A 23,089-nucleotide genomic window follows, 5' to 3' on the forward strand; every position below is an offset into this window, starting at 1 on the left:
GTCATAATCCAGAGGATAACAGATCCCACAAGTGTGAACGATGGACGAGAGGAGCGTATACACAGGGCAAGACAGTGTGTGTGTGTGACAGTTCTAGCCTGCCGTCTCTTGACAGACGGAGATCCCGGTCCAGTTCTCAGGCACAGCAAAACAATGATGTTCCCGCTTTTGTGTGAGCTGGCGCAGGCCAACCTTTGACAACCCCTGGCCCCCAAAGGGCCCCACACAGCCATCTGAAACCATCTGAAGTGTCAAAAATCAGAGCGAACCCCTTACCTCAGCTTGTCGAAGAAGGTCCTGCAGGGTTGCTAGGCTCAGCTCACTGAGTTGAACCTTCTGGATGCGCATCTCAATGCCGCGCACCCTGGAGAGCAGCGCAACCAGCTTCTCATCATGTTCAAGGCAAAGCTGCTTGTTGTGCGGAGCCTGTTGGGTCAAATAAACACGGAACGCCACCGTCAGATGGACGGGGAAGGGAGACACGCAAAGCAAGCAACCTTGGACCTTCCTCTTAATATCTACTGCTTGTTATGGATAGCACACCTTGCTTGTTCTTGTGACAGTTTTACAAACGATTACTTTGCAAAACTTAAAACACAACGTGTTCTCAGCAGTGGACCTTGCCTTCCAGGATTCTGTTCTGGGACTTAACAGGATCTTTCCCTCTTTCAGCATTCCAACATCCAATTCAAAAATTTTAGGAGGGCTTTTAGCTGGCCTTTGGGTTTGCCAAAGCACCTTCCTCAACGGTCTTCTATCTGTATTGCAAGGGGGCGGAGGTTGGGAAGGGGTGTGTCCACAATTTATTCTTCCCATTGAGCCATTGAAACATGAATTTGCACATTTATTATATTCTGTTTACATCTGTGGGCCACCCTCTGAATCTGGATTCAGATCAAAAGGCAGGAAGGAATTATGTTTAACCTGCTAGTGAAATTTTTTTAAAAAACCAACACAGCTTCTGTCTTGCTCCCAGGGAGAGACGCCAATTCCGACGACCTAGCTAGAGCAGCCAACATGCACAAATGCCCTCAGATTTAAACAGGTCACCCACCTTAGTCTGTGCGGTTGCCTCTTGCCGTCTCTCTTCCCCATCTTCAACCACGCAGGAGGGCTCGCCAGCGTTCTCCCTTCCACCGTTTCTTTTCTCCTCCTTCTCCCCGAGTGGTGGCGCGAAAGAATCCTTCTCGTCTCCTGGAAACTCCTGCTCTTGCATCACCAACTCCAGAAGCTCAGTCGCCCGGCTTCCCTTGGAATCGACGGGACGCGTCTCTTCTGCTCTCGCAGCCGGAGAGGACGCTGTAACGTTGTTGCTTCCGTCCTGTCCTGTCGCTTCCTGGGCTGCATTTTCGGGTGTCAGGGATGGCATGGAAGAACGGCAACGGGTCTCGTCCTCCGGCACTTCTCGGCTCTGCAAGCCCTCCATCGTTGGCTCAGAAGGCACATGGGACTTTGTCTCATCTCCAGCAATCATCCGGAGTGCCTGGTCATTCAAGATAAAGGGCTTTGTAGGCATTTCTGCAACTGCTTTTTCTCCTAGTACGTCTACTACTTTTCCTACTACAGTATCTGAGGAATCGCATAAAGTTCTAGGCTCTTGTTGGGGCAAATATCGGTGCGTCTCTGTCCCGGAAGTGACAGTTACTTTGGGGCCATCTTTGATGTTCTCTTTAACCCTGGCTTTTTTCTTCTCTTTTCCAAATGGTTGGTGATCGTGTCTCTTAACCTCACCAGCCAGATCACTCCTTAGCCTGCCATCAGAAATGCTCTCCTGAAAGGATTCTTGAGCACCTGAGGTCGATTCCTCCTTAATCCTCTTCATCAATGTTTCCGTGGCATCTGGAACAAGTCGGGACTCTCTCCCCTGGGAAGACTCAGGGGATCTCACGGGTTCTTTCAAGACAGCCCCTGGCTTTTTATTCTTTTTTGGCTTCTTCTTATTCTTGGTAGTTTCTAAATAAACACTTTCTGAAGGGATAGGGGCTCTTAAGTCAGATTCCGGCCTCGGTGGTCCAACTCTGGTGCCCTCAATCAGCATTTCATTTGAGGCTTGCTTTCTGGACTCTGCAACAGAGGCCAGTTCTTTAGAATTCACACCAATTTTTTCTTGCTCTCCCTGATGCGTAGAACTGAGTTCCTTTGATGTTAACTCTTCCACAGTTTCTAAGCAGACGGCTTTCTGAGCTTCCTCAAAGACAAGAACGGAGCTACCGCTTTGTTCCTGAGCGGACGTCGTCTGCGTTGGCTCCTCGTCACCCTTCAGTTTTTGGTCCATCGTGACCTCCTCCTGGGATGAAATCCCCTTCTGTGCCTCTTCAATCCCTTGATCGCATCCTGCTTCCTCTTCTAACCCTCCTTTCAAGAGGTCCTCCTTCCTCAACTTGCTTTTCCTTCTAGCCTCCTTTTTCTGCACCTTTACTCTCCCGGCTCCCACAGGGTCTAACATTGAGGCCAGCTCAGGAGCCAGCGTGCTGTCTCCTAAAATCTGACCGGCCAAGCTGTCTGGGGCAGAAGTCAATGGAAGAGAAGGTGGCGCCGATTTCCTAGTCTCCTGTAGCGTCTCCTGAGTTTCTTTCAAAGAATCAGCAGCAGCATCCTCAGTGGCTCTCTGCTCCATTCCTTCAGGCAGCATGGTCTGCCTTTCGTTGTTGCTCTCCATAGAAGAGTTACGAAGGGCCAGTATTTCGGCCCTGGAGGTACCATTTTGAAAAAACATCTGTGGCTGGTAACCTGCACATTCTTCTGAATCCTCATGTCCAGACCCCTTTTTGCTTTTGGGAACAATTTTCCGAATTGCACTGGCCAGTTTCTTGCCCATTAACCCTTTTGCAACTGCTTCCTTCAGTGCCACCCGTTCTCCACTCTGAGTATCAATAATTCCCCCAGTCAAGAGCTGGTCAGCAGCAATAACTTTAGCTGCATCTTCATCCACTACTTCTCGTTCCAAAGCTGTTGCTAGAGACAAGCGTTGGCCAGTAGAAGGTTCCAGAATCCCTCCAGTCTCTGCCTGAGCTTGCAACAACCTCATGGCAAGCATGAGATCTACTTTTCCGAGCTTAACTGCCTGAGAACAAGGAAGAATATCCCCACTTCCTTCGTCCTTGAGGTCTCGGAAGGGGACAACCTCCAAATATCTCTGCCCTGATTCTATGTCAATTTTGCTCTTCCTGACCAGTTCTGAATAGGGCACCAACCTACAGCTGTCTGGATAAATGATCGCATGCTTCATCTCAGAGGACTGCATGGCTTGTTCCATAACTGGCTTGGGCAGTAACCCTTCCTTCACCGCTTGAGCCAATGTGAGCTTCTGATGAGAAACTGGGTCAAATATGCTTCCAGTAGATGCTTGTATGGCTTGAATTTTGCTGTGAAACTCTGAGCTGATTAGCCCAAGAGATATGGCTTGAGGTAAGGACAGGAGCGCCTTCGTTTCTGGATGAATGTACCTATGAAGGCATACACTTTCTGCCTTTTTGAGGTCTTCGTAGAACACTTGGTCAACCAACCCATGCTCCACAGCGTCGTCTACTGAAAGTCTCATGCCAGTTTTGTGATGAAGGATTCCTCCATCAGCTACCTGTTTGGTTAGGAGATGGACGGCTTTCTCCCTGGACAGAAGACCCTTTTCTACTGCCTGGGTGATGGTTAATGGCTCTTTAGTCCTTAGTTCAAAGATGCCACTTATTTCGGCTTGCATAGTAACTAGTTTCTCCTTGGTTTCGTGGTCTGTACTTTTCCCCTTGGACGCTTTCTCCAACTTCTTAAGATCTTCCTGAGTGGGCTGATGTACCAAGCCAAGCTTTGAAGCCAACGTGACTGACAATTTCTTCCCACGCTTGAAGTCAACGATTCCCCCGGTGACCACTTGACCTTCCAGGATTCGTGCAGCGGTTTCCTTGTCCAACAGACCAGCTTCAGAGGCATCCTTGATGGAGTAGATGTTTTTGCTAAGAGGATCTATGACACCACTAATAGCTGGGTCAGAGGCCAGGACTTTCTGCAGAAGCTTCTCGTCCATTAACCCTTCACCGATGACTTCTTCCGTGGTCAACGGTTCGCAGGTCTCTGCTTCAAAGAAGCCACCAAACATTTTCAGCTCCTCCATCAGTTTGATCGCTGTGTGGCTTGGCACAATTCCACAGGCAATAGACTCATCTAGAAGCATCTTTTTCCCTGTCTGTTCGTTAATTATGCCACCACTGTGGAGTTGAGCCACCAAGACATTCAGAGTACTGTCTTTGTCAACATCCATGGATTCTTTCGGCAACGGAAGACTGCCATTGGGATGAAGATGAGCCTCTCCTTCTTGTCTTTCCTTAGTGTGTTCATCCATAGTTTTCCATTCGGGTTGATCCAGGAGCATTTCTACCGATCCATTCTCTACTTTTTCCACATTTGAACAATCAGCCATCTCAGAACCTTCGTCAGTTACTGAAAAAGTCACATTTCCTTTTTCCTTCAAATGGTGAGACTTCTCCACCTCCTCTGAAACACCAACAGACATACTCGTTCCTTTTCCAACCAAGTTTCTTCCATTTTCAAAGACTCCATCATGGTTCTTGAAAAACACCTTCTCCTCTTCTGTGGCTTGTTCTGCCAGTCTCACATCGTCTAACTCAATGACCACGTCTTCGGGTTCTATTTCCAACCTCGAGTCAGTTACAGACTTGCACTCTGGCAGTTCCACTTCATTCCTGTTTTGGATCATTGTCGCCACTCCTGGCTCTCCCTGGGAGTCACCCACTTCGGTTCTGAAGTCTCCAGCAAAATTCTCTTCCTTCTTATCTTCCTTCACGTTCATGCTACTTCCTGTATCCCTCACTGGCAGGGGCTCAATTTCTACTTTACCCTTTTTGGTTGCGGGACAAACACTTGATGGCAGATTTCCCTCGAGTTCTTTTTCAGAGGCAGATACATCAAATCCAAGCTCCTCCCAAGCCAATTCACTAGAAACTGGTTCTCCTTCCACAACTGAAGCCTTCCTGCCCCCCAGAGCATCCCGGTCTTGTGGCTGGGGTTTGTTCCCATCAAAGAGGTGAGCATCAGACCGATTCTCTTGGGCTGGCTCAAGGATTTCAGCGATGCGGCTTAACTCCCCATCCGCCAGGAGCAATTTTTGGCCACTGTGGACATCGACATAACTATGAGTCATCAAAAAGAACAACAACTTTTCTTCCAAGCTTTTTACTGGAGGCTCACTTTGATCTGTGTGACCCACTGGGCTAACCGAAGACAGGGCGTTCTTTTCAAGCTTTCCGGGTGAATCTGCAAGGGACATATTTGGCACAATGTCTGGAAGGTGGACTGATCTTAGTTTTTCAACAACCCTTTTGCTTAGGAGGCCACGATCCACAGCTTTCTCCCACGGCAGGACCTCTCTGGTTTCTGGTATGTAGAGTGCTTGAATGAATTGACGGTTGCTTAGAGTTGTTTGGGCCAGCTCAGAAGACAAGGCCCCTTGGTCCAGGGCATCTCTAAATGGGAGAACCTCCCCTGACTCAGGCCAGAGAAGACCCCTGAGTGTCCCAAGACGTTCCAAGGTTGTCACTGTCGTTTGTGATGACACCAAGCTTTTCCTTACCGCTTCATCCAGCGAAAGCTTCTCTCCTGTAACTGTGTCGACAATGCCGCCTGTCTGCAGCTGTTGGACAAGAAGGGCGCAGGCCAGGTCTCGGTCGATCAAATTCTGTTGCACAGCCTCATTCACAGTCAATCGGTGGCCACTTTGAGGGTCAGCGATGCCACCGGCAAAGAGCTGGGCTTCCAGCAACCTCCCTGCGGCCTGTTTCTCTGCCTGCGCTTCTTCAACAGCATGGAAGAGGCTGCCCTCCTGGCCTGGTTTTAAGCTCACCATCCCACCTGCTAGCCGTTCCACTGGGAGCACCCTCAGTCCTGTCTCTGGGTGGAGGATGCATTGTTGCATTAAGTCATTCAAGCTGGTTTTCTTGGCTGAATTGGGATCGAGCAAGTCCTTGCACGAGCTTAGGCGAGAGACCAACTCCCCATGAAGGCGGGGGGTTAGAACATCTCTTTGAACGGCTTCTTCTAAGCCAATTCTCCTGTGACCGGAAGGGTCTATCAAGCCACCAGTGAGGAGCTGCACTTCGGAGATTTTCAGACCCATGCTTTCACTTATGGCTCCTTCCTCCATTGCAGCCACAACAGGAAGAACCCTCTTGCCTCTCAAGGCAGTGCTTTCTACCAGCTGCGTGGCCCTCTCCAGTTCTTGCAACAGCTGGTAGACCCTGCAGTCTATGATGCCCCTTGCCAGGCCTTCTGCCAAAGACAGCTTTTCATGCATCCCAGGAACCATCAGACCACCTGTAACCACCTGGGTTTCCAACAGCCGAAGGCCTGTTTCTTGGTCTAAAAGACCTCTCTGTGTGGCCTCAAAAATGGGGAAGACTTCCATCGTGCTCAGGTCCAGCAGTCCTGCAACACCCTCAGTTTCCTGCAGGAGGGAGGGGAGGAGGAGGAGAAGAAGCAAAAGAACAAAGTCAGGGCCAAAGAAACCACTAGGATGGTTGACAGTTGTCCAGAGTGCACCCAGAGTCCACGGATGTCTCAATCCGTCTTTTAAAGATATTGCAAAGGTCAGGCTAGAGAGCAGATCTGCAAATCAGCAAAAGATTGAGAGCACACCTCAAGGGCGTGGCTGGTTGACGATTTACAACTTGCAAGTTGTTGTCTGTTGACACTTTGGCGCTCAATCTAGCCAGCCAGATGTGGCATCGCTGAGACATTTTGGACATTCACCAAGAGCAGCGAAGCAGCAAAAGCAGCAAAAAAAGGGGGGAGGGGGCTTTGCAGCCACACTGTTCTGCATGAAGACAACTGGGAGGAAAGAGAAAGGGATGGACGGACAGACAGACAGAAATGGTAACAATAGCCATGCATTCACCACGGTGCCCTTGGGTCTTTTTCTATATCCAAAAAGAGGGAGAAGGGTCAGGAGGCACGGAACAACCACAACACGAATCCGCCACAGGAAGCACAGAGGGAAAGGGGAGCGAACCACCTATTTTTTCTATCCAGGACTCCACCAGCATCCCAGAAGCTCTCTTGCTATGGCAACGACAGCCCAGGCTTTGCTGGAAGATGTTAGCTCTTCAAGCCCAGATTGGTGTCAATGCAGAAATCTAGGTGAGAACAAACCCATGCTGGGAGAATCTGGCAGCGTTTCGTTGGGTTGTGGATGCACACGGAAACGTTGGCGTTGGTTATACAGGTCAACCTTCCAGGGAATAACTCTGTAGGCTTTGGGACCAAACTAGGATCTTGGAATTCGCTCTCAGTCAACCAACCATGCTGGCTGGGAATCTCAAGAGTCAGAAGAAAGCTCTTCAGTACATATGGGATCCCTGTGTCGGGAAAACACTGTACTTTTGTGCACGAACCCACGTTTGAGGAGGTGCCTTAACAGTGATGGTCCCTGGGGGCATGCTGGGTATCAAGACTGGGAGGGTGCAGCTGCTGCTCACAGGTCAACAGCCCTCACGCCGTATCCCAACGTCCTAAGAAGGAACTGTGGTCTTTCCGCCATGGGGGAGCACCGTTCCGATGGGGCCCTGATCCACCTGTTCTTATTTTACAGCCCAGCAGGGTCAGGGGATGGGAAACGCCTTCAGAACTTCCCAGCGCTACAATCAGGACTCCCAACATGCACAGTGATTAAAATGAGTCAGAAAGATCACAAAAACAGAAAAGGAGGAAGAAGAAGAAGAAGAAGACAGGAGTCACAAAAGGCTTTTTACTTACCAGACACTGTAGGGTTTGTCGTGAGCAGTTAAAGACAGAGCCTTTACGGAGCAGCTCAGCCGTAGGGCGCGCACACAGTGTAAAAGCTGGGGGTTAGCGTCCGGCATGCGACTGTTTGTTTTGCACAAAAAAGTGGAAAGAACACACACCCCACACACACGCCCCTTGAACTGTTTCCCCCCCCACCCCCACCCCAGACACATCTTTCCTCAATTCCTTCAGTGCAACCTTCAGGTGGTTAGTTATAAAAAACAACAACAGAAAAGTGGTAAGCAAGGATGACCGTTAATCTGAACAAGTAACTCAATGTGAAACACAAACCCAATAGGGACACATCATGCTCAGTGCGTCAAGAGTCCTGCCCGCAGGAAGAAGAGGCCCTGGGTGCAGTTTCCTCAACTCAACACCGATGGCGGTGCTTTGAACTTTTTCTCCACCACCTCGGCGGAGAAGTGGAGGCTTGCTAGACTGGAAATGTTTCTGAAGTCAACCCTCCCCACCCCCAGACGCTCCTTGCACGAATGAAGCACTTGAACCAAACCAGCCAACAAACTGCAAGAGAAATCTTCCTTTGCAAGTGAAGTCTGAATCATATTTTTGGAAAAAGAAAACAAACACTCCTCTTTAGACCCATCCACAGCTTCCAATACAATCACATGGCCTTATTCAGATGCCGGCTGTTTATACAGGATCCTCCAGGGACAGGTAGCTTTGCTAAAGCAGTGTCCTGACACTCCTGCAGAAAAAGGAACCGGAGTGCCTGATTGCCACTTAAAACCGGCCTCACTCTGTTCAGGATTACACCCCAATTAAAAAAAAAAATCTGGCCACAGCGTCTGCCCCGGCTGAGTTGGTTCCACAGTGCTTCAAAGTATAGGAGCTGGCGAGCATTAAAACACAACTTCACATAGAAATACATATTGCATGGGACACATAAATAGCACATTCACATACACGTGATATACAAGGGTGACCACGTAGGACTCCAGAACAGGGACAAACCAGGAAGAGGAGGAGGACGTGTATTTCAAGACCTTTGTCAAGCGCACGAGGGAAGAAGACGGCTGAAAGTGGAGCTCAAAAGGGTGCAGGAGAAGTGGCCGGAAAGAAGGCTGAAGCTTTGGTCCCTGGAGACATTTTGGGGGTAGAGGCGCTTACGAGGGCGGTGGGAGATTAGGAAGGGGAGGTGAGAACCCAGAACGAGGGGCTTCCTCGGTTCCTTCTGCTGGCTCTTCTACTCCTTCTCTACAATTTGCCCCTCTCTGTAATTTCATCTCTTAGGCTTTCCCACCTATTTCTGCCCACACTGGATGGTCTGCCTGCCTTCTTGACCTTCACACCTTCCTCTCCGGTCCCTCACTCGGGGAATCTCGGCTGTCAAAAAGCATGTGCTGCCTGCCGTTCCTCCATCTAAAGCCGGGCTCAAGGACACCGTTTCTGGGCTCCAGCCACAAGTCTGAATGGACATTCTCTCTCTTAACCATCCCGCAGAAGGCCACCTCGGAAACACCCAAGCTCCTATGGTTAACGAAGGAGCCTCGTGCCCAGGAGGCTGCTGGAGAAGCCCAGGGACCGGCCTGGGGCTGGCAGGGACTTTTCAGATCCAAGAGAAGCAGTAAAATGGGCATCTCTGAGTGCAAGGAAACCTGATCCACCCAACGCTTCTCCCTCAAGCACTGTAGGACATCCACCACACCACACCGCTGGTGGAGAGACTGTTTAGTAATCCTCACCTCTCTCCTAATTCCTACTCAGCAAGGTTCATGAAGGCCTCCCTCTCCTGGCCTGGACTTCAGTCATCAACTCCACCCTAGGAGATCCCTTTCCTAAACTCAACAGAAGGGGCCGAAATAGGCAGCGTCCAGCCTTCCGAAAGCTATCTGGGGCTCTACGCAGGAAGTGATGAGCCTCCAGGTGCGGGTCACTTCTCTCTCTCTCTCTCTCTCTCCCCCGGCACCTGGGAAAAGAGCACAGCCACTCAAGGAGGAGGAGGAGGAGGAGAACCTGAGAGGGAGAGAGCAGGGCTACCTTATGGGCCGTCTCCTGGGCCATTTGGCTTTGCAGCTGCTGGAGCTGTTCTGCCGACTCGGAGCAGAGCTGGTCGTAGGTCGCCTGCAACAGGTTCAGCTGAGACGAGATCTGCTCCTTCTCTTGGCCGGACAGCCTGCGGGGTCAGGAGGCAAGAGACAAGACGTTGAGGAACGTGGCGCTGCAAGAACCTCTCGGAGGCTAAAGCGGAGGCAGGCCAAGCGTAGCCATCGCGACATGGCTGGAGGACAACCCGGCCAAGGTCCAGCCAATTCTGCTGGGAACTCCGCTCTAACAAGGTCCAGAGGGCTCTGCTTCACCCACTCCTGCCCTAAACAGAAGGAAGTGCCTATCGGGTGACCCAGCAGCCCCCTCCATGCCTTAATTCTTGCAGGCAGCAGCTTCCCAAAACTGGAGGTATGGAAGCTGGACCAAGTTTGCAACAGTGACTCTCACATTTCTGCAAAAACCCTGTTCAGCCCCACACCTCTGTTTTAACACCTCCGAATCTGCAAAAAGACAACCACTCCAAGCGATGGAGGTGGTGGGGATTAAAACCCTGAGGGCCAGAAGCTTGAAACCTCTCTGTCGAGCAGGGACTAAAAGCCTTCCTGGAGCCCAACCACAGCGCTCTTCCCAAGGTTTCTCCCCCCCCGCCCCCTCCCACCCCCGCGGCCACTCACTTGGGGCCGTGCTTCGCAAGAAAGATCTGGGCCGTCTTGACCGCTTCGGAGACCTGCTCCTTCCGGGCAGCCAATTCCTCGTTCAGAACCTAGCAAGGAGGAGGAGAAGGAGAGGGTGAGGTTCAAAAAAAGGGCAAGGCAGGAAGGTCCAGCTCCGAGGAGCGCTGCAAGGAGCTGGAGGGAAACGGAGCCCCGCCGGTGCGGAAAGACCCAGGGGGCAAAACCCATCTGGGTGTTCAAAAGATGTAAGTAGAAAGGAAAACAGGGAAATCTCCCGATGGCCCTGACGCACCTGCTGGTCTAAAATGGACTTCTCAATCTCTCTGAGCTCTTCGTTCTTTGGCGGGATGCTTTTGAATTGTGCGCTGTGTTTAAAACTCGTGACCCAGCCCAGAAGTTCCTTCACCTTCTCCACATGCTCCTGCTTTTCTTCCTCCACAATTTTCTGCAAACAACAGTAACAACGAAACGCTGTGGAATGCCAGCTCCATGAACCTACAGAGAAGTCCTTTCCCCCATGTGAGGGAGACTCCTTACAGCTTTCAATGGCCCGCTGGAGGTCCACCTCCCGAGCCTTGTGAGATCTCAGCAAAGCCTTAGCAATGCCGCTGAATGTTCACTAACATTTCAACGTCTGCATGGTAAATGTATCCATAACGGAAGGCAAACAGTGCAAATTTTGTAGGATGCAAGCTTAAGGGGAGGGTGCCATCATGGAGAATGAAAACAATGACCAACAGGCAGCTAAGCCAAGCAACTGGGGAGTTCAGGAACAGAAAATTTCCGTCTATTGCAAATAATGGATAGCTGGGAATAGGAAACAGTTATAAAGAACAGCACTCTACAGCAGTGATTCCCAGCCTTGGGTCCCCCCAGATGTTCTTCGACTGCAACTCCCAGAAATCCTGCTCAGCACAGCTGGTGGTGAAGGCTTCTAACTTGGGTGGGTGGGGTAGGAGACAAATTCATGAGACAGATCCTACATGGCAGTCTTGATCTCTTTCATCCTTACCTCCTCTTCTTCCAGGCGCCGCAGGGCGTCGCTGATGTACTTCACGTGCTGCGTGGTCAACGTCACCAGGGCTGTGTAACGTGTCCGTAAATCCATGAACTAGAAGGAGTTTGGGGGGGGGTGAGAAAAACAAGGCGCTCAAGGACCGCGCGTGCCAGAGCTGCCACTGGCAAAGCATGCAAGGAGGGCATCTATGCAGAGCCAGTGGGAAGAGGAGGGCAGCTCTTTTCCGAAAGGCAACCGAGAAAGGGTGGAAGTGCTGATCTAGTGCTAAATAACTGGCTGCTGTGTTTTAGGTAAGCTGGAAAAAAAAACTGGGTTGACCCCGGCCACTCTCTTCTCCCACTCCATTGACCCAGCAGGTTCCTGGGGGCTCCGTGTCTTCCCCAGCAAACGTTTGCACAAGTTCAAGAGGAGGCAAAAGTGCCGGGTTTTGTGGAAGGCGCTCCTTGCACGTCTGACCAGGAACTGGGAGACTCTTTCCCCGCTTCTGCCTTAGGCTAAAAAAAATAAAATGCACAGGACCTCACCTCTTGAGTGATAGTGTCGGAAGAGGAGAGCACACGGCGTCGCTTCACGGGAGACTTCTGCTGAGATTCTACAAAGGCACGGTAGGTCATCAGCTGCAGCTCGTAGTCCTAAAAACACACCAGGATGGCAAAAAAAAGGGGAATCCATGCTGAGACTCTGCACTTAGCAGCGATGCTCAAAGGATGTCATCCTCAGCATCCTCTTCCAGAGCAGACAGTGGGTGTATTTTATGATCGTGTTCAGTTCTACTGTCAATTCAGAGCGGGGGGTTTCAACCATACTGGGATCAGATCCACCCACCCAAAGCCCACATCATTCTGGAAAAGCTCCACACGTCTGAAGCAGCTTCGCCGCACAATTCCGACAGGAAATAAGAACAGGATCGGCCCCGGGGCGCCTTATCCTGTCCCACCTAGATTTAATCTTCCTCACTGAAATTCCCAGTTGTGTTGGCCTCGGTGGTGTAGCAGAGGAGCAGGAACATCCTGTTACCTTGACTGCAGCCGAATACTGCTGGGACAGTTTCTGACACTGGTCCAGTTTCGCTTGATTGGCCTCTATTTCAGCAAAAAGCGCCTTCAGTTGAAAAGGAAAAAGCATTGTCAGAATCAGGCTTGCAAAATGCCACTTTGAGTCCCTGAAAGGCAGCCTACAAATAAAATAAAATAAACCCACCTCCATCTTTGTAACTCTCTCTGTGTGTTTGTGTGTGTACAAATCCCACACAATTAAGGCCCGAGTTAAATGTTTCTCAGTCTACTGTGGCCACTGCAGACCCTTCCTTTCTGATTTACAGTCCTCTTCCCCTCTAAGGCTATATGAACAAGCCAACAAGGCTGGACCCAAGGCTTCTCACATCCATCATTCTACTTCCTACCACGCTCAAAAAGAGAGGCCCTTGAGAAGCTCGCCCTCTGATCACAAAGACACACGGTCCTCCCCTCTGGTCCTTCCCTCGCCAGCGGGGTGTGTGTATGTGACAGCAGAGGATGCTCTTGCAGATGAACATGGCACATAGCCATCATGACAGGCAGCCACTGACGGAGCTGGATCTCTCCCTTGAGATCTGTGAACATTCCTTTTTAAAATTTCCAAGCTGGCCATCCCCCAGATCTTGCCAACTAACTCTGAGCGTTGTAAAGAAGGATGCCTTGCTCTCTCTCGGACTTCTCCTCACTCATGATCCTACTCAACCACAATCTGATCAGAGACTGGAACACTTTCTCTGCACCATGCATAGCTTGCTCCCTCCTACCATGTCCTCCCCCTTGCCTTTTTGCTTCCACATTAAAATGCACCGCCCCATAAGGAAGTTCCCGGGCGCCTTGATCGCATTCCCTGTCCTTTTCTGCCAATTTTCCAGTTGAAGCCAGAACCCGCTGCAGGTTTCTTAGCGAGGATGCAATCATGACTTGCATCTGCATATTCAGAAACAGGGATGATTTAAAACTGGCAGCAGACGGACGCAGGCATCTGTGTAGAATCTCTCTCAGAAGCTAGGTACCTGCCTAGCAGAGAAACCCAACAGAGTTGTGACCCAACAGAGGGTCACAAACACTTAGTCATGAACCTCTTGGTTAAAGCTTAGCCATTTCAGAACCGAGTCTTCAAAACGGTGTCAAATGGAGACTTATTTTATCCATCATTTTAAAAAGCACAGAGTGGCGCACAGAACGAAAACGGCCGTCCATGTGACTCTCTGGGCATGTGGAATCCCAGCACAAATCCTGTTCAGCAGTCCCTTTTCAGGGCTCGGCGGGAGGGGGGGGGAAAAAGCCTAATGTGACGACATGCCCCCTTAAGCCCTCCGATTCCTTCCTGGCCCCGCCAGGCTCACCATCTGCTGGCTGAGCTGCTCCGAGAGAACTTTGCTCTCCTCGGCTTGTCCAGGTTTCATCAGCTCCTGCTGGGCCATCGCCTCCTCAATCCACTGGATTAGCGCTCCATGACAGTTCCGGTAATCGCTCAGGACCTGCTCGATGCTCTCCAGCTCCGATTGGCTGCCGAGAGATTAAAAACAACGACGACAGAAAACAGGAGAAGGGGGAACAGAGCAGCAGAGAAATGATAAATATCAAGAAAAACCATTTGTATTAAAAGAAACTCTCACCGTGGGCATGCACGGGGCCTTAGGAAAGTTAAACGACGGCAGGTCCCTAGCTTGAGGCGGTTTACAGACTGGGATGGTTTCATACAGACCTGGAATTATATCTGGCCCAGTGGACAGAGATTTGGGCTAGGAGACCTGGGTTGAGGTCTCTGCTTGGCCATAGACATGGATTGGGGAGGAAGGGGGCTTTAACACCAGGCATCCCTCCAAAACTCTAACGGGGTTGTCCGTTGGGAATTGACTAGAGAGTGCCCAGCCGCAGTCCTGAGCCAGGCCCTGAGAACGTCTACAAGGCCAGTGAACAGACGTCTAAGCCAAGGGCCAGTCTTCAAGGAAGGAGAGTCCTATCTGAAGGATCCAGGGCTACTGCAGTCCCTCCTCGGTGCTTGTGAACAGTCTCTTTCCTCAGGGCAAGAGCGGGAGCGGCTCCCTCTTCTGATTGCACACCACCCTCAAAGGACATAACTGACCGACAGGAGACATGGCCCAAATCCTGCCAGACCCCCCTCTGCCTGAGTCCACCAGAATTCAGCCGAGACCCTCGTCCTCTGGGGTTATTCTGGAGACTGACACAGGGGTGACAGTGAGAGGGTGTGGGGAAGGGGTGGCCTGGAGAGCCGGGTGCCGAGGGACCCTCCCCAGCATTCAGAGGACCCCAAAAGGCAAAGCAGCGACCAGGCAGAGGGCTGGCACGCACACGCACCGAGTCTCCATCTGCAGGCTGACCCGCTGCCAGCGGTCCCAGAGCTGCGTGCCTTTCTCCTGGTAGCGCTCCAGGTCCGGACTGTGCTCCTGCTTCAGACGGTACAGCTGGTCGGCCACCACCTTGGCCTTTGCCAAATCCTCTTCCAACGTGGAAAAGACCGTCTTCTTCTCACTCACTTCACTGACCCATTGCTGCATCGTTTAACACGGACAGGCAGAGGCAGAAGGAAAGAGAGGCGTACGTTAGAACTGGCTGGACCCACAAGCCAGCTAGCAATTGAAGGTCAGCCACCTGCAAACCCAGCTGCCAGCTGTTGCTTGGACTATGGGTGGTTGTTTTTTTTAAAAAAAATTACTTGCACTAACAGTTTGGACCACTCCTCATCACGGGGCAGATGGCAAGGATTAAAATGTGTGAATCATCATTGCAATCCACACAACGGCGAGTTTATAAAATGCACAGAAGCACTACGTTCTTGCCAAAATGTAGGAAGCTCCCACAGGAAAGAGGATGCAACGCAGGTGTCATGGGGAAAGATGGAGGCTGCTTTGGAGGCGAGGCGGCCTCCTGTGCGTGGAAAGGGTGCCTGCGCACCCGGAAAGGAAGCTGGAGAGCTACAAGACCAGGAAACCCAAAAAAGGCATCTCAGAGAAACTGAGCATTAACGTCACCTAACTATCCAACCTCATCTTCCCTGCCAATTCTAAACGTAACTCGTTACCAAAGAGGAACAAAGGAGCATTTCAATTGATGGTTGTAGGTTTTTCGGGCTGTTTGGCCCTCTTCTGGGAGATTTTTCTTCCTAATGTTTCGCCAGTCCCTGTGGCCGGCACCTTCACAGTTTGTCAAGATGAACTTTGTGAGCCCTGAAAGACCCTTAAATATGTCTCCTACCTATGTAGATGTTGCTGAGGAATCAAGAGAGACTCCGTTGAGAGCTACCGACCTGCAACGTGGCCCGGTGAGACCGAATGGCGGCGAGGTCAGCTGGCACAGCCTCCTCCTGGCTCAGTTTCACCTCATATCCCTTGACCAAGGACTCGGCCCCTTGAGTATTCCGAATAATTATATCCACCGTCTTCAGCCTAGTGAATGGGGGGGGGAAAGGGAGAAACCTCAGTGACCGCCGTTCTTTCTTGCTGTGCCCAGAGAACAGCATTTGCTGTTTATTAGGCCGATTAAGGCATTAAACAACAGTCAATTTACCCATCTGTGTTTCTGCCTCTCTGGGCTTGGGAACCAGACAGACTCACTTGTCCAAGTAGATGGAGGACAGCCCGTAGACGTGGTCCATCTTTTCCACCAGCAGGTTGAGCTCAGAACGAAGGTGTGGGGTGCTGGAGCCTGTCGGGGACTTGTGCAGGAAAATATTGCATCTCTCCGAAAGTTGCTCCATGTCAGCCTTCAGGCGATGCAAATCCTCCTTCAGCCGCTGGAGAGACAACAGACGTTAGGTGGCAAAGAGCAAAGAGGCCGAGACCTACTTTGACGGAGCCGCTCTTAAGAAAAAGAATCGGGAGGGAATGAATCCGGCCAGGGACCGCCGGGTCAAAAGCCAGCAGGGGGACCCTCGAGAACAGCCCCTTGAACCAAACGAGACTCGTTAGTCCCCAGGTCTGATGGCCTGCCAAGTGTTTTTGTAACTTGTTAGGGCTAGAAACTTTCTCCGGGACACACCCCTGAAATTCTCTGACGGAGTCGCCCAGCACTGGCAAATTCTCCCCTGGTGTGGCACCACAATGCCAGCCGCCGCCTTGGGTCTTTTTGAGGAGAAAGCCAGGGTAAATATATTTTAAGTAAATAAATGTAAATAAATAAATGGCAGGCCTCCCAACGCCTACACTTTTTCCTGTGCCATTTTCTTTCCTAACCACAGAGCGAGTAGGCTCACCACCAAAAACAGGCTCTCGGGCTTTCTTCCTACGTGCAAAATAATCCCGTAGCGCCATCATCACCTCCGCCGGCAGCCCAGCGAGCAAAACCAACCTCCTGCTCAGCGATCCGGAAAGTGTTCTCCTGCAAGGCGTCCCCGTCAGTCCTCGTGCTGCTCGGTGTCCGGATGGTGCCCACCAAACGCTGCTCGCACTCCTCCAGGTGAAGGCGGATGTTCTTCAGCTCGGACAGGTAAGTGCGGGAAGCGGTCTCATCTTTGTCCTCTGGTCACGCGCAGGCACAAAACAAGCAAAAACACTGAAATTGACCGGCCGGACCAAAGGCAGCAGCTGGTCTGTTCGCCTCTTGGGCAGAGCTTCTGAGCTTCAGATCTCAGGCCCCACCCAAGGATGTCCGATTTGCAGGCTGAGAAAAGGAAGCTCTCCCTGAGCCTAGAGCGTAGATGACAAGGAATAGGATCTGCAAAATCCCCCAAGTCATGCTGACCATGCTGGCTGGGGGATTCTGGGAGTTGTAGTCCAAAACAGCCCTCAAACCCTGGAGAATCATCACGAGTCTCCACTGAAGGTGCATGGCCACATATCTACAGCTCATCCCCATGCAAGGCAGTTTTAGACGGCTGATGCAGCTAAGGACAGACATGGGCTCTTTTCTAGGAGTTCCTTAAAAGGTTGCACAAGAAACCACAAGGCAGATCAGCATCATTTGAAATAAAAGCACCGTAGCCCATTTATTGCCACTGCTCCGTACAAGGAGTCCCTCTCCAACTGTTTGTACTGCAGAACCCCGTGCTACAGGTGTGACCATCGTGCATGGCCTGCAGACTTAGAACAGCTCCGGAAGACCAGTACTGCCCTAGGGAAAACTGGGGCAGCCACCTCAGGCAGGATATCTTGGGAGTTATCTTTAGGAAGAAGCGAGTTACTGCTGTGGTTACTTTAGTTAGAAGAGGCCACATGAAAAACCACAAAAATCAAATCCTCCCCCCAAGTTTTGATCTACGTGTGACACAGCCAACAAGCAGCAGATAAAACTAGTTTGGGGATCAGCTCCAGACCGGTGGGCCATCCTTGAAGCACGCCGTCACAGGCTTTTTGTAATCTTTCTCTTACCCTACATCTATTCAGTTTCTCTTGAGGCTGCCTCAAATACTGGTTTTTCCAGCTTTCCCCGAGCTCACCGTTTTCCACTGACTGCATAAGCTGCTGGAAATGCTCCTTGCAGGAGTCGACTTCCTCCTCCAGGCGCAGCCGGTCGGCAACGGAGAAGACCTCCGAATCCTGGCTGTCCTCCAAGAAGTCCTGATGATGCACCTCCAGGTTCCTCATGGATTGGTGGCACTCCCCAGGGGGCAAGGCCCTCAGCTGTGGGGGGGGGGGGGAGAGAGAGAGAGAGAGAGATACCTACTCAGACCTGGAAAGCTCCGTGCAAAGGGAAGGCTTGCAGAGTTACAGGCTGGCACCACCACAGCATGGACAACCAAGAATGGGAATGGCAGACCTTCTCTCCTTTCTCGGTGCAACTTCTAATTAAACTAATTTTGCAGGTGCCTGCTGCACTGTACACCTAGAAGCCTCTTCTCCCAAGGAACCAGCCCGAGCATTGTGCTTCTGGGCACCCACTTCACCATTTCCTTACAGGGTACCAAGAACTTCATCCACCTTGTGCTCCCGTCTGCCCTTTCCTTCTCACTCCCTGCCCACCTGGTTCTAATTTCCAATCTGGCTTTCCTGTCCGACCAAGAGGTCCCGTCTAACCAACACGGGTTGGTTGTGTGCGCTTTTCATGTTCACAGAAGTGTCAACCAAATACTGTCCCTCTCTGGAGGGGTTGGAAAATTACCTTCTCTATAGTCCAGCTTTGCACCAGAGAGATGTCCTTCCTCAAGTAGTTCCAGGAGACCAGACTCTTCATGTTTACGTGGAGCTGATGCCACAGCGCCATGACCTTCTGGTACAGCTGCTCCACCCTGCAGCCAAAAACAGAGAGCAAAAAAGGTCTTTGACCCCCTTCTGTATGGAGCCCACAGACAAAGCCTCAACACTGTGTGCTGTGATACTGTAAGATCTGATCTTCTAATTGGGACACCTTGTGCTGGGAAGATGCATGAGTTGAAGGAGGGGTGCGGAAAGATTTTGTTCAGATCTCACTTGTCAGGGAGCCCGATTCATTGGCGCTGCCCAGACAGAGATACAGATCAACATACAGTTCTCTTTCGAGTGCTGGAATTCTCTGAATTTCACAGTTTTTTCCCTGTCTAAAAAAAAATATGTGCCAAACTGTGCTAAAATAAAGTAAAATAAAATAAAGTGCAAACAAATAACCATACTTTAGTTTTCAAGGTATAAAAAAAAACTTAGCATTTTTTTTGAGAGAGAAGATATTTAAAATGAAGTGAAATTTCGAGGGAGTGCTTTTCCCCTCTTCATTTGTTTTAATTTGCAGATGGTAATGAAAATGAGACCTACACAAACAAAACTGACGCCAAACTAGAACAACACAGATTTATTCATCGCCAAGCTGAGACTGAGTTCCAGTCATGACGAGAGAGGGGAACTGCATTATATTATTTTGACATGGTTTATGGCAGCTCCTTACACACACACCATCTTCAAAGTGGTAAGGAAAAAAAACCCTACAGAAGATAAAAATTGTGCACACCATTGCCCAAAGGAAAGCAAAGGCAAATAGCCTGAAAGCATCATCATCGTAACATTTTTTTTTTATTTTTTTAATTAACATATCCATACATAACCATTTCTCTTATCTTTACATAGTCATCATTTCTCCTATTTATTTCTACCCCCTTATCCCACCCCCCCAAAGAAAAAAAAAAAAAAAACAGAAAAAGACCATTTAATTTTAAATCTGCAACCATGAGCACACCTTTTGGAGTTTAACCAATATAACATTATTGGCCCCCCCTTCTCTTACCCATCTTACATATCCCGACCATTTCTTTCTTATCTCTAATGTTTTTTCTTCCCATACCTTATCCTGTGTCAAAATCGACAGTATGTCTGATTGAATCCATTCATATAAATACCAATTCCATCTTTCCAAAGTCCATTTTGATGCATCCTTCCACCCATAAGCTATTACTGCATGTGCTGCTATAATCATAGCTTTAAATAAATTCTGTTTAGGTTTTTTTACTTTATTATTCCCCAGAACTCCCATAAACAAGATTTTCCCAGTCAGCTGCAAGTTAATATTACATACGGCGTTCACCTTTTCTAAAATCAGCTGCCAAAATTCAATAACCTTAGGGCATTCGCACCAAAGATGTGCATAATATCCCTTACTCCTCTTACAATGCCAGCAACTTGAATTCAAACCTTTTATCATATAAGACAACTGAGGGGGTGTCCTATACCATTTCAATATTAATTTCATCTCCAATTCTCTAAATTTATCCATTTTGATTTCCAATATGCCTTCCATTAACCCATCTATTTCGTATGCTGACAATGTCATTTCTCTTTCCCACTTCGTTTGTATTGTCCCAATCATATAATCTTTATCTGTATTTATCAAGTTATACAACTTCCTTGCAATACCCTTCTTATTATCCTCTTTATTATTATATAGTTTTTCTAGCGGGGTATCCTCTTTATTTAGTATTCCAGAATACCTTCTCTGTTTCAAAATATTGTATAAAGCCATAATCTGTAACCAGTATTGTCTTCCAACTTGTCCTACTACATTTTGTGCCGGAATCTGTATCCCCTGAGGGTTGTATAAATCCTTCACTCTATAATAGCCAGTTTCTTTTAGTTTCTTCCAAAAAGTTTTCTCAATTTTCAAATCCTCACCTAGAGATTCTAGTGGGGTCCATTTGGAAAGACTTGGCATCCAATTAAGTTGCCTTTCCCCCCATATTATTAATGCTGTCTGTCTTGGACCTATTGTATTTTTAATGTCTTTTTTAACCTTCTGTGTAAATATTCCAAATTTACCTACTTCTTTATTTATTGTATCCTCCCATCTTACCCATTTCTCCACACTTTTCCCATCTAATTCCAATAGCATTTTAATTTGAAAAGCTTCGTAATAGCTTTCCAAATGTGGGAGACCCCACCCTAAATCTTCCTGTGGTGAATATATTACCCTCTTTACTATTCTAGCTTTCTTCTTCCCAAAAACCCAATTTTTTAATTCTTGGTCCCATACAGCTAATTGTTTTTTAGGGATGTACTCCGGGAGTACCTGAAATAGATATAACATCTTTGGTATTATAAACATTTTTATTGCCCTTATTTTCCCTAAAATACTTATATATCTATTATCCCATTCGTTTAGTTTTTCCTGTATCCTTCTCCAAGTTATTTTATAATTAGTTCCCATCAAATTTTTAATACTTTTTGTTATTGTTATACCTAAATACTTTAATCTCCTAATTCCTAATTTCATACCTGTCAGCTTTGCTATTTCTTTTTGTTCCTTTAAATCTATCCTTTTAAACATTATTTCTGATTTCGAAATATTTACTCCTAAACCTGAATATTCTTTAAACTCTTCTAAAATTATCAGTAGTTCTCTTATTGCATCAAGAGGATTTTGTAACACCAATATTATATCATCCGCATACAGATTTAATTTAATTACCTCTTTCCCTACTGTATATCCTCTTATTTTACTACTACTTCTAATTTTTTCAGCTAAGGGTTCCATAGATAACACAAACAGCATTGGGGATAAGGGACATCCCTGCTTCACTCCTCTCTGGAGCAAAATTTCTTTTGTATAATTATCATTAACTTTAATCATTGCCTTCCCTTCTCTATAAATTTCTTTTAATGCTATCAAAAAGGGACCGTCAAATCCAAATTTACTTAGTACTTGAAATAAATACCCATGACTTAGAGTGTCAAATGCCTTATATACATCTAATTTTAAAAGGGCAAAACTTCCTTCACTGTTTCCGTGATGTAGAGTATTAATCACATTCCTTATAGGGTGTCCAATATATCTCCCTTTAACAAAACCATATTGATCCTCTCCTATTAATCTTGGGAGTGTTTTCTCTAATCTATTTGCTAAAATTTTTGCAAAAATTTTATAATCCTGGTTTGTTAAACTAATAGGCCTATAAGAGTTGGGGTCCGTCGGGTCTCTCGATTGTTTCAAGATTATCATGATTTCTGATTTCCTCCATGATTCAGGGGCTCTCCCTCCCTTCATTATCTTGTTAAACAAACTCTGCATTTCTGGAACTATTAAAGGCCCCACCATTTTATAAAATTCTGATGTAAAACCATCTAAGCCTGGTGATTTCCTACTTTTTAAATTTTTAATAACTGTCAAGATTTCTTGTTGTGTGATTTCTTCATTTAAAATTGCTAAATCTTGTTTCTTAATTTTGTTCACAATAGCTTCTTCAAATTGTTTCTCTTCATTTACTTTAAATAACTTACTATAAAAATCTTCAAAGATCTCCCTTATTTGTTTGTCTTTAAACACCTTACTTCCCGTTTCATTTTTCATGCACCCTATCTTTTGTTTTTCCTTTCTTTTCTTCAAATAGTTTGCCAATCTTTTCATCGAGTTTATATTTATTCTCTGATACTCATTCCTCACCAATAAATCTTTTTTCCACAAAAACAAATTATCTAACTCTTGCAACTCATCTTTCACCCTATTCAACTGTTCCTGTATTTGTCTTTCAAACTTCACCTGTAATCTTCTTTGTAATTCAACTATCTCCTTTAGTTTTTGTTCCCTTTTAAAATTCACCTTTCTTCTAAAATGAATTTCTTTAGAAATACATATTCCCCTGATTACTGCCTTTGCAGCATCCCAAATTATATCTTCCTCCGCAGATCCTTTATTTTCTTTAAAATATTTTTGTATCCCTCTTATTAAATCCTCTCTATCCTTTTGTTGCAAAAATATCCTAGAGTTAAACCTCCACCTTCTAACTTTCTGTTCCTCCTCCAAACCAATCTCAACAAGTAATGGTGCGTGATCTGAAATCCATATAGCTCCTGTTTCCACTCTATTAACTTCCATATCGTTAGTTTCTTTCACTAAGATATGATCAATACAGGAAAACTTTTTATACCTTTTTGAGAAAAAGGTAGGATGCTTTTCATCCTGCAGGAGACTAAATACCTCTTTAAGTTTCCATTTTTTTAAGTTTACTTTCTTATTTTCCCTAATATCATTATTCAAATCCCCTGCAATTAACAAGTCTCCTTCATAAAATGACTGCAATCTTTGAAAGGTTCGGTTCAAAAATAGGGTTTGTCCTTTGTTAGGTGCATAAATACATGCCAAAGTATACTTCTTTCCATTCATCCTGAATTTCACAAAAATAAATCTTCCATCTCTATCTTTACATTGTTCCAAAACATCTATATTCATTC

The 23,089-nt window shown here is 47.8% G+C and overlaps 1 protein-coding gene across 17 annotated transcripts in view; it reads right to left on the reverse strand.

Annotated features, from left to right (window-relative positions):
* MACF1 (microtubule actin crosslinking factor 1) overlaps positions 1-23,089 on the reverse strand; it is a 241,253-nt gene that overhangs the window by 98,170 nt on the left and 119,994 nt on the right. For 13 of the 17 annotated variants that reach the window (XM_072980346.2, XM_072980339.2, XM_078379848.1 and 10 more), the window contains 15 exons: positions 18,564-18,690; positions 17,902-18,085; positions 16,815-16,984; positions 16,082-16,260; positions 15,775-15,913; positions 14,826-15,019; positions 13,850-14,012; positions 12,505-12,588; positions 12,012-12,119; positions 11,482-11,580; positions 10,762-10,914; positions 10,470-10,558; positions 9,787-9,922; positions 1,055-6,451; positions 277-426 (listed from right to left, as the gene is read on the reverse strand). In XM_072980346.2, coding sequence (XP_072836447.2) covers positions 277-426; positions 1,055-6,451; positions 9,787-9,922; positions 10,470-10,558; positions 10,762-10,914; positions 11,482-11,580; positions 12,012-12,119; positions 12,505-12,588; positions 13,850-14,012; positions 14,826-15,019; positions 15,775-15,913; positions 16,082-16,260; positions 16,815-16,984; positions 17,902-18,085; positions 18,564-18,690 — 7,372 coding nt within the window. The remainder of the gene's footprint in view (positions 1-276; positions 427-1,054; positions 6,452-9,786; positions 9,923-10,469; positions 10,559-10,761; positions 10,915-11,481; positions 11,581-12,011; positions 12,120-12,504; positions 12,589-13,849; positions 14,013-14,825; positions 15,020-15,774; positions 15,914-16,081; positions 16,261-16,814; positions 16,985-17,901; positions 18,086-18,563; positions 18,691-23,089) is intronic. The other 4 variants (XM_072980349.2, XM_072980350.2, XM_072980348.2 and 1 more) reach the window with 1 other exon arrangement.

This window comes from Pogona vitticeps, chromosome 9 (genome assembly GCF_051106095.1).
Source record: "Pogona vitticeps strain Pit_001003342236 chromosome 9, PviZW2.1, whole genome shotgun sequence".
Lineage (NCBI taxonomy): Eukaryota > Metazoa > Chordata > Lepidosauria > Squamata > Agamidae > Pogona > Pogona vitticeps.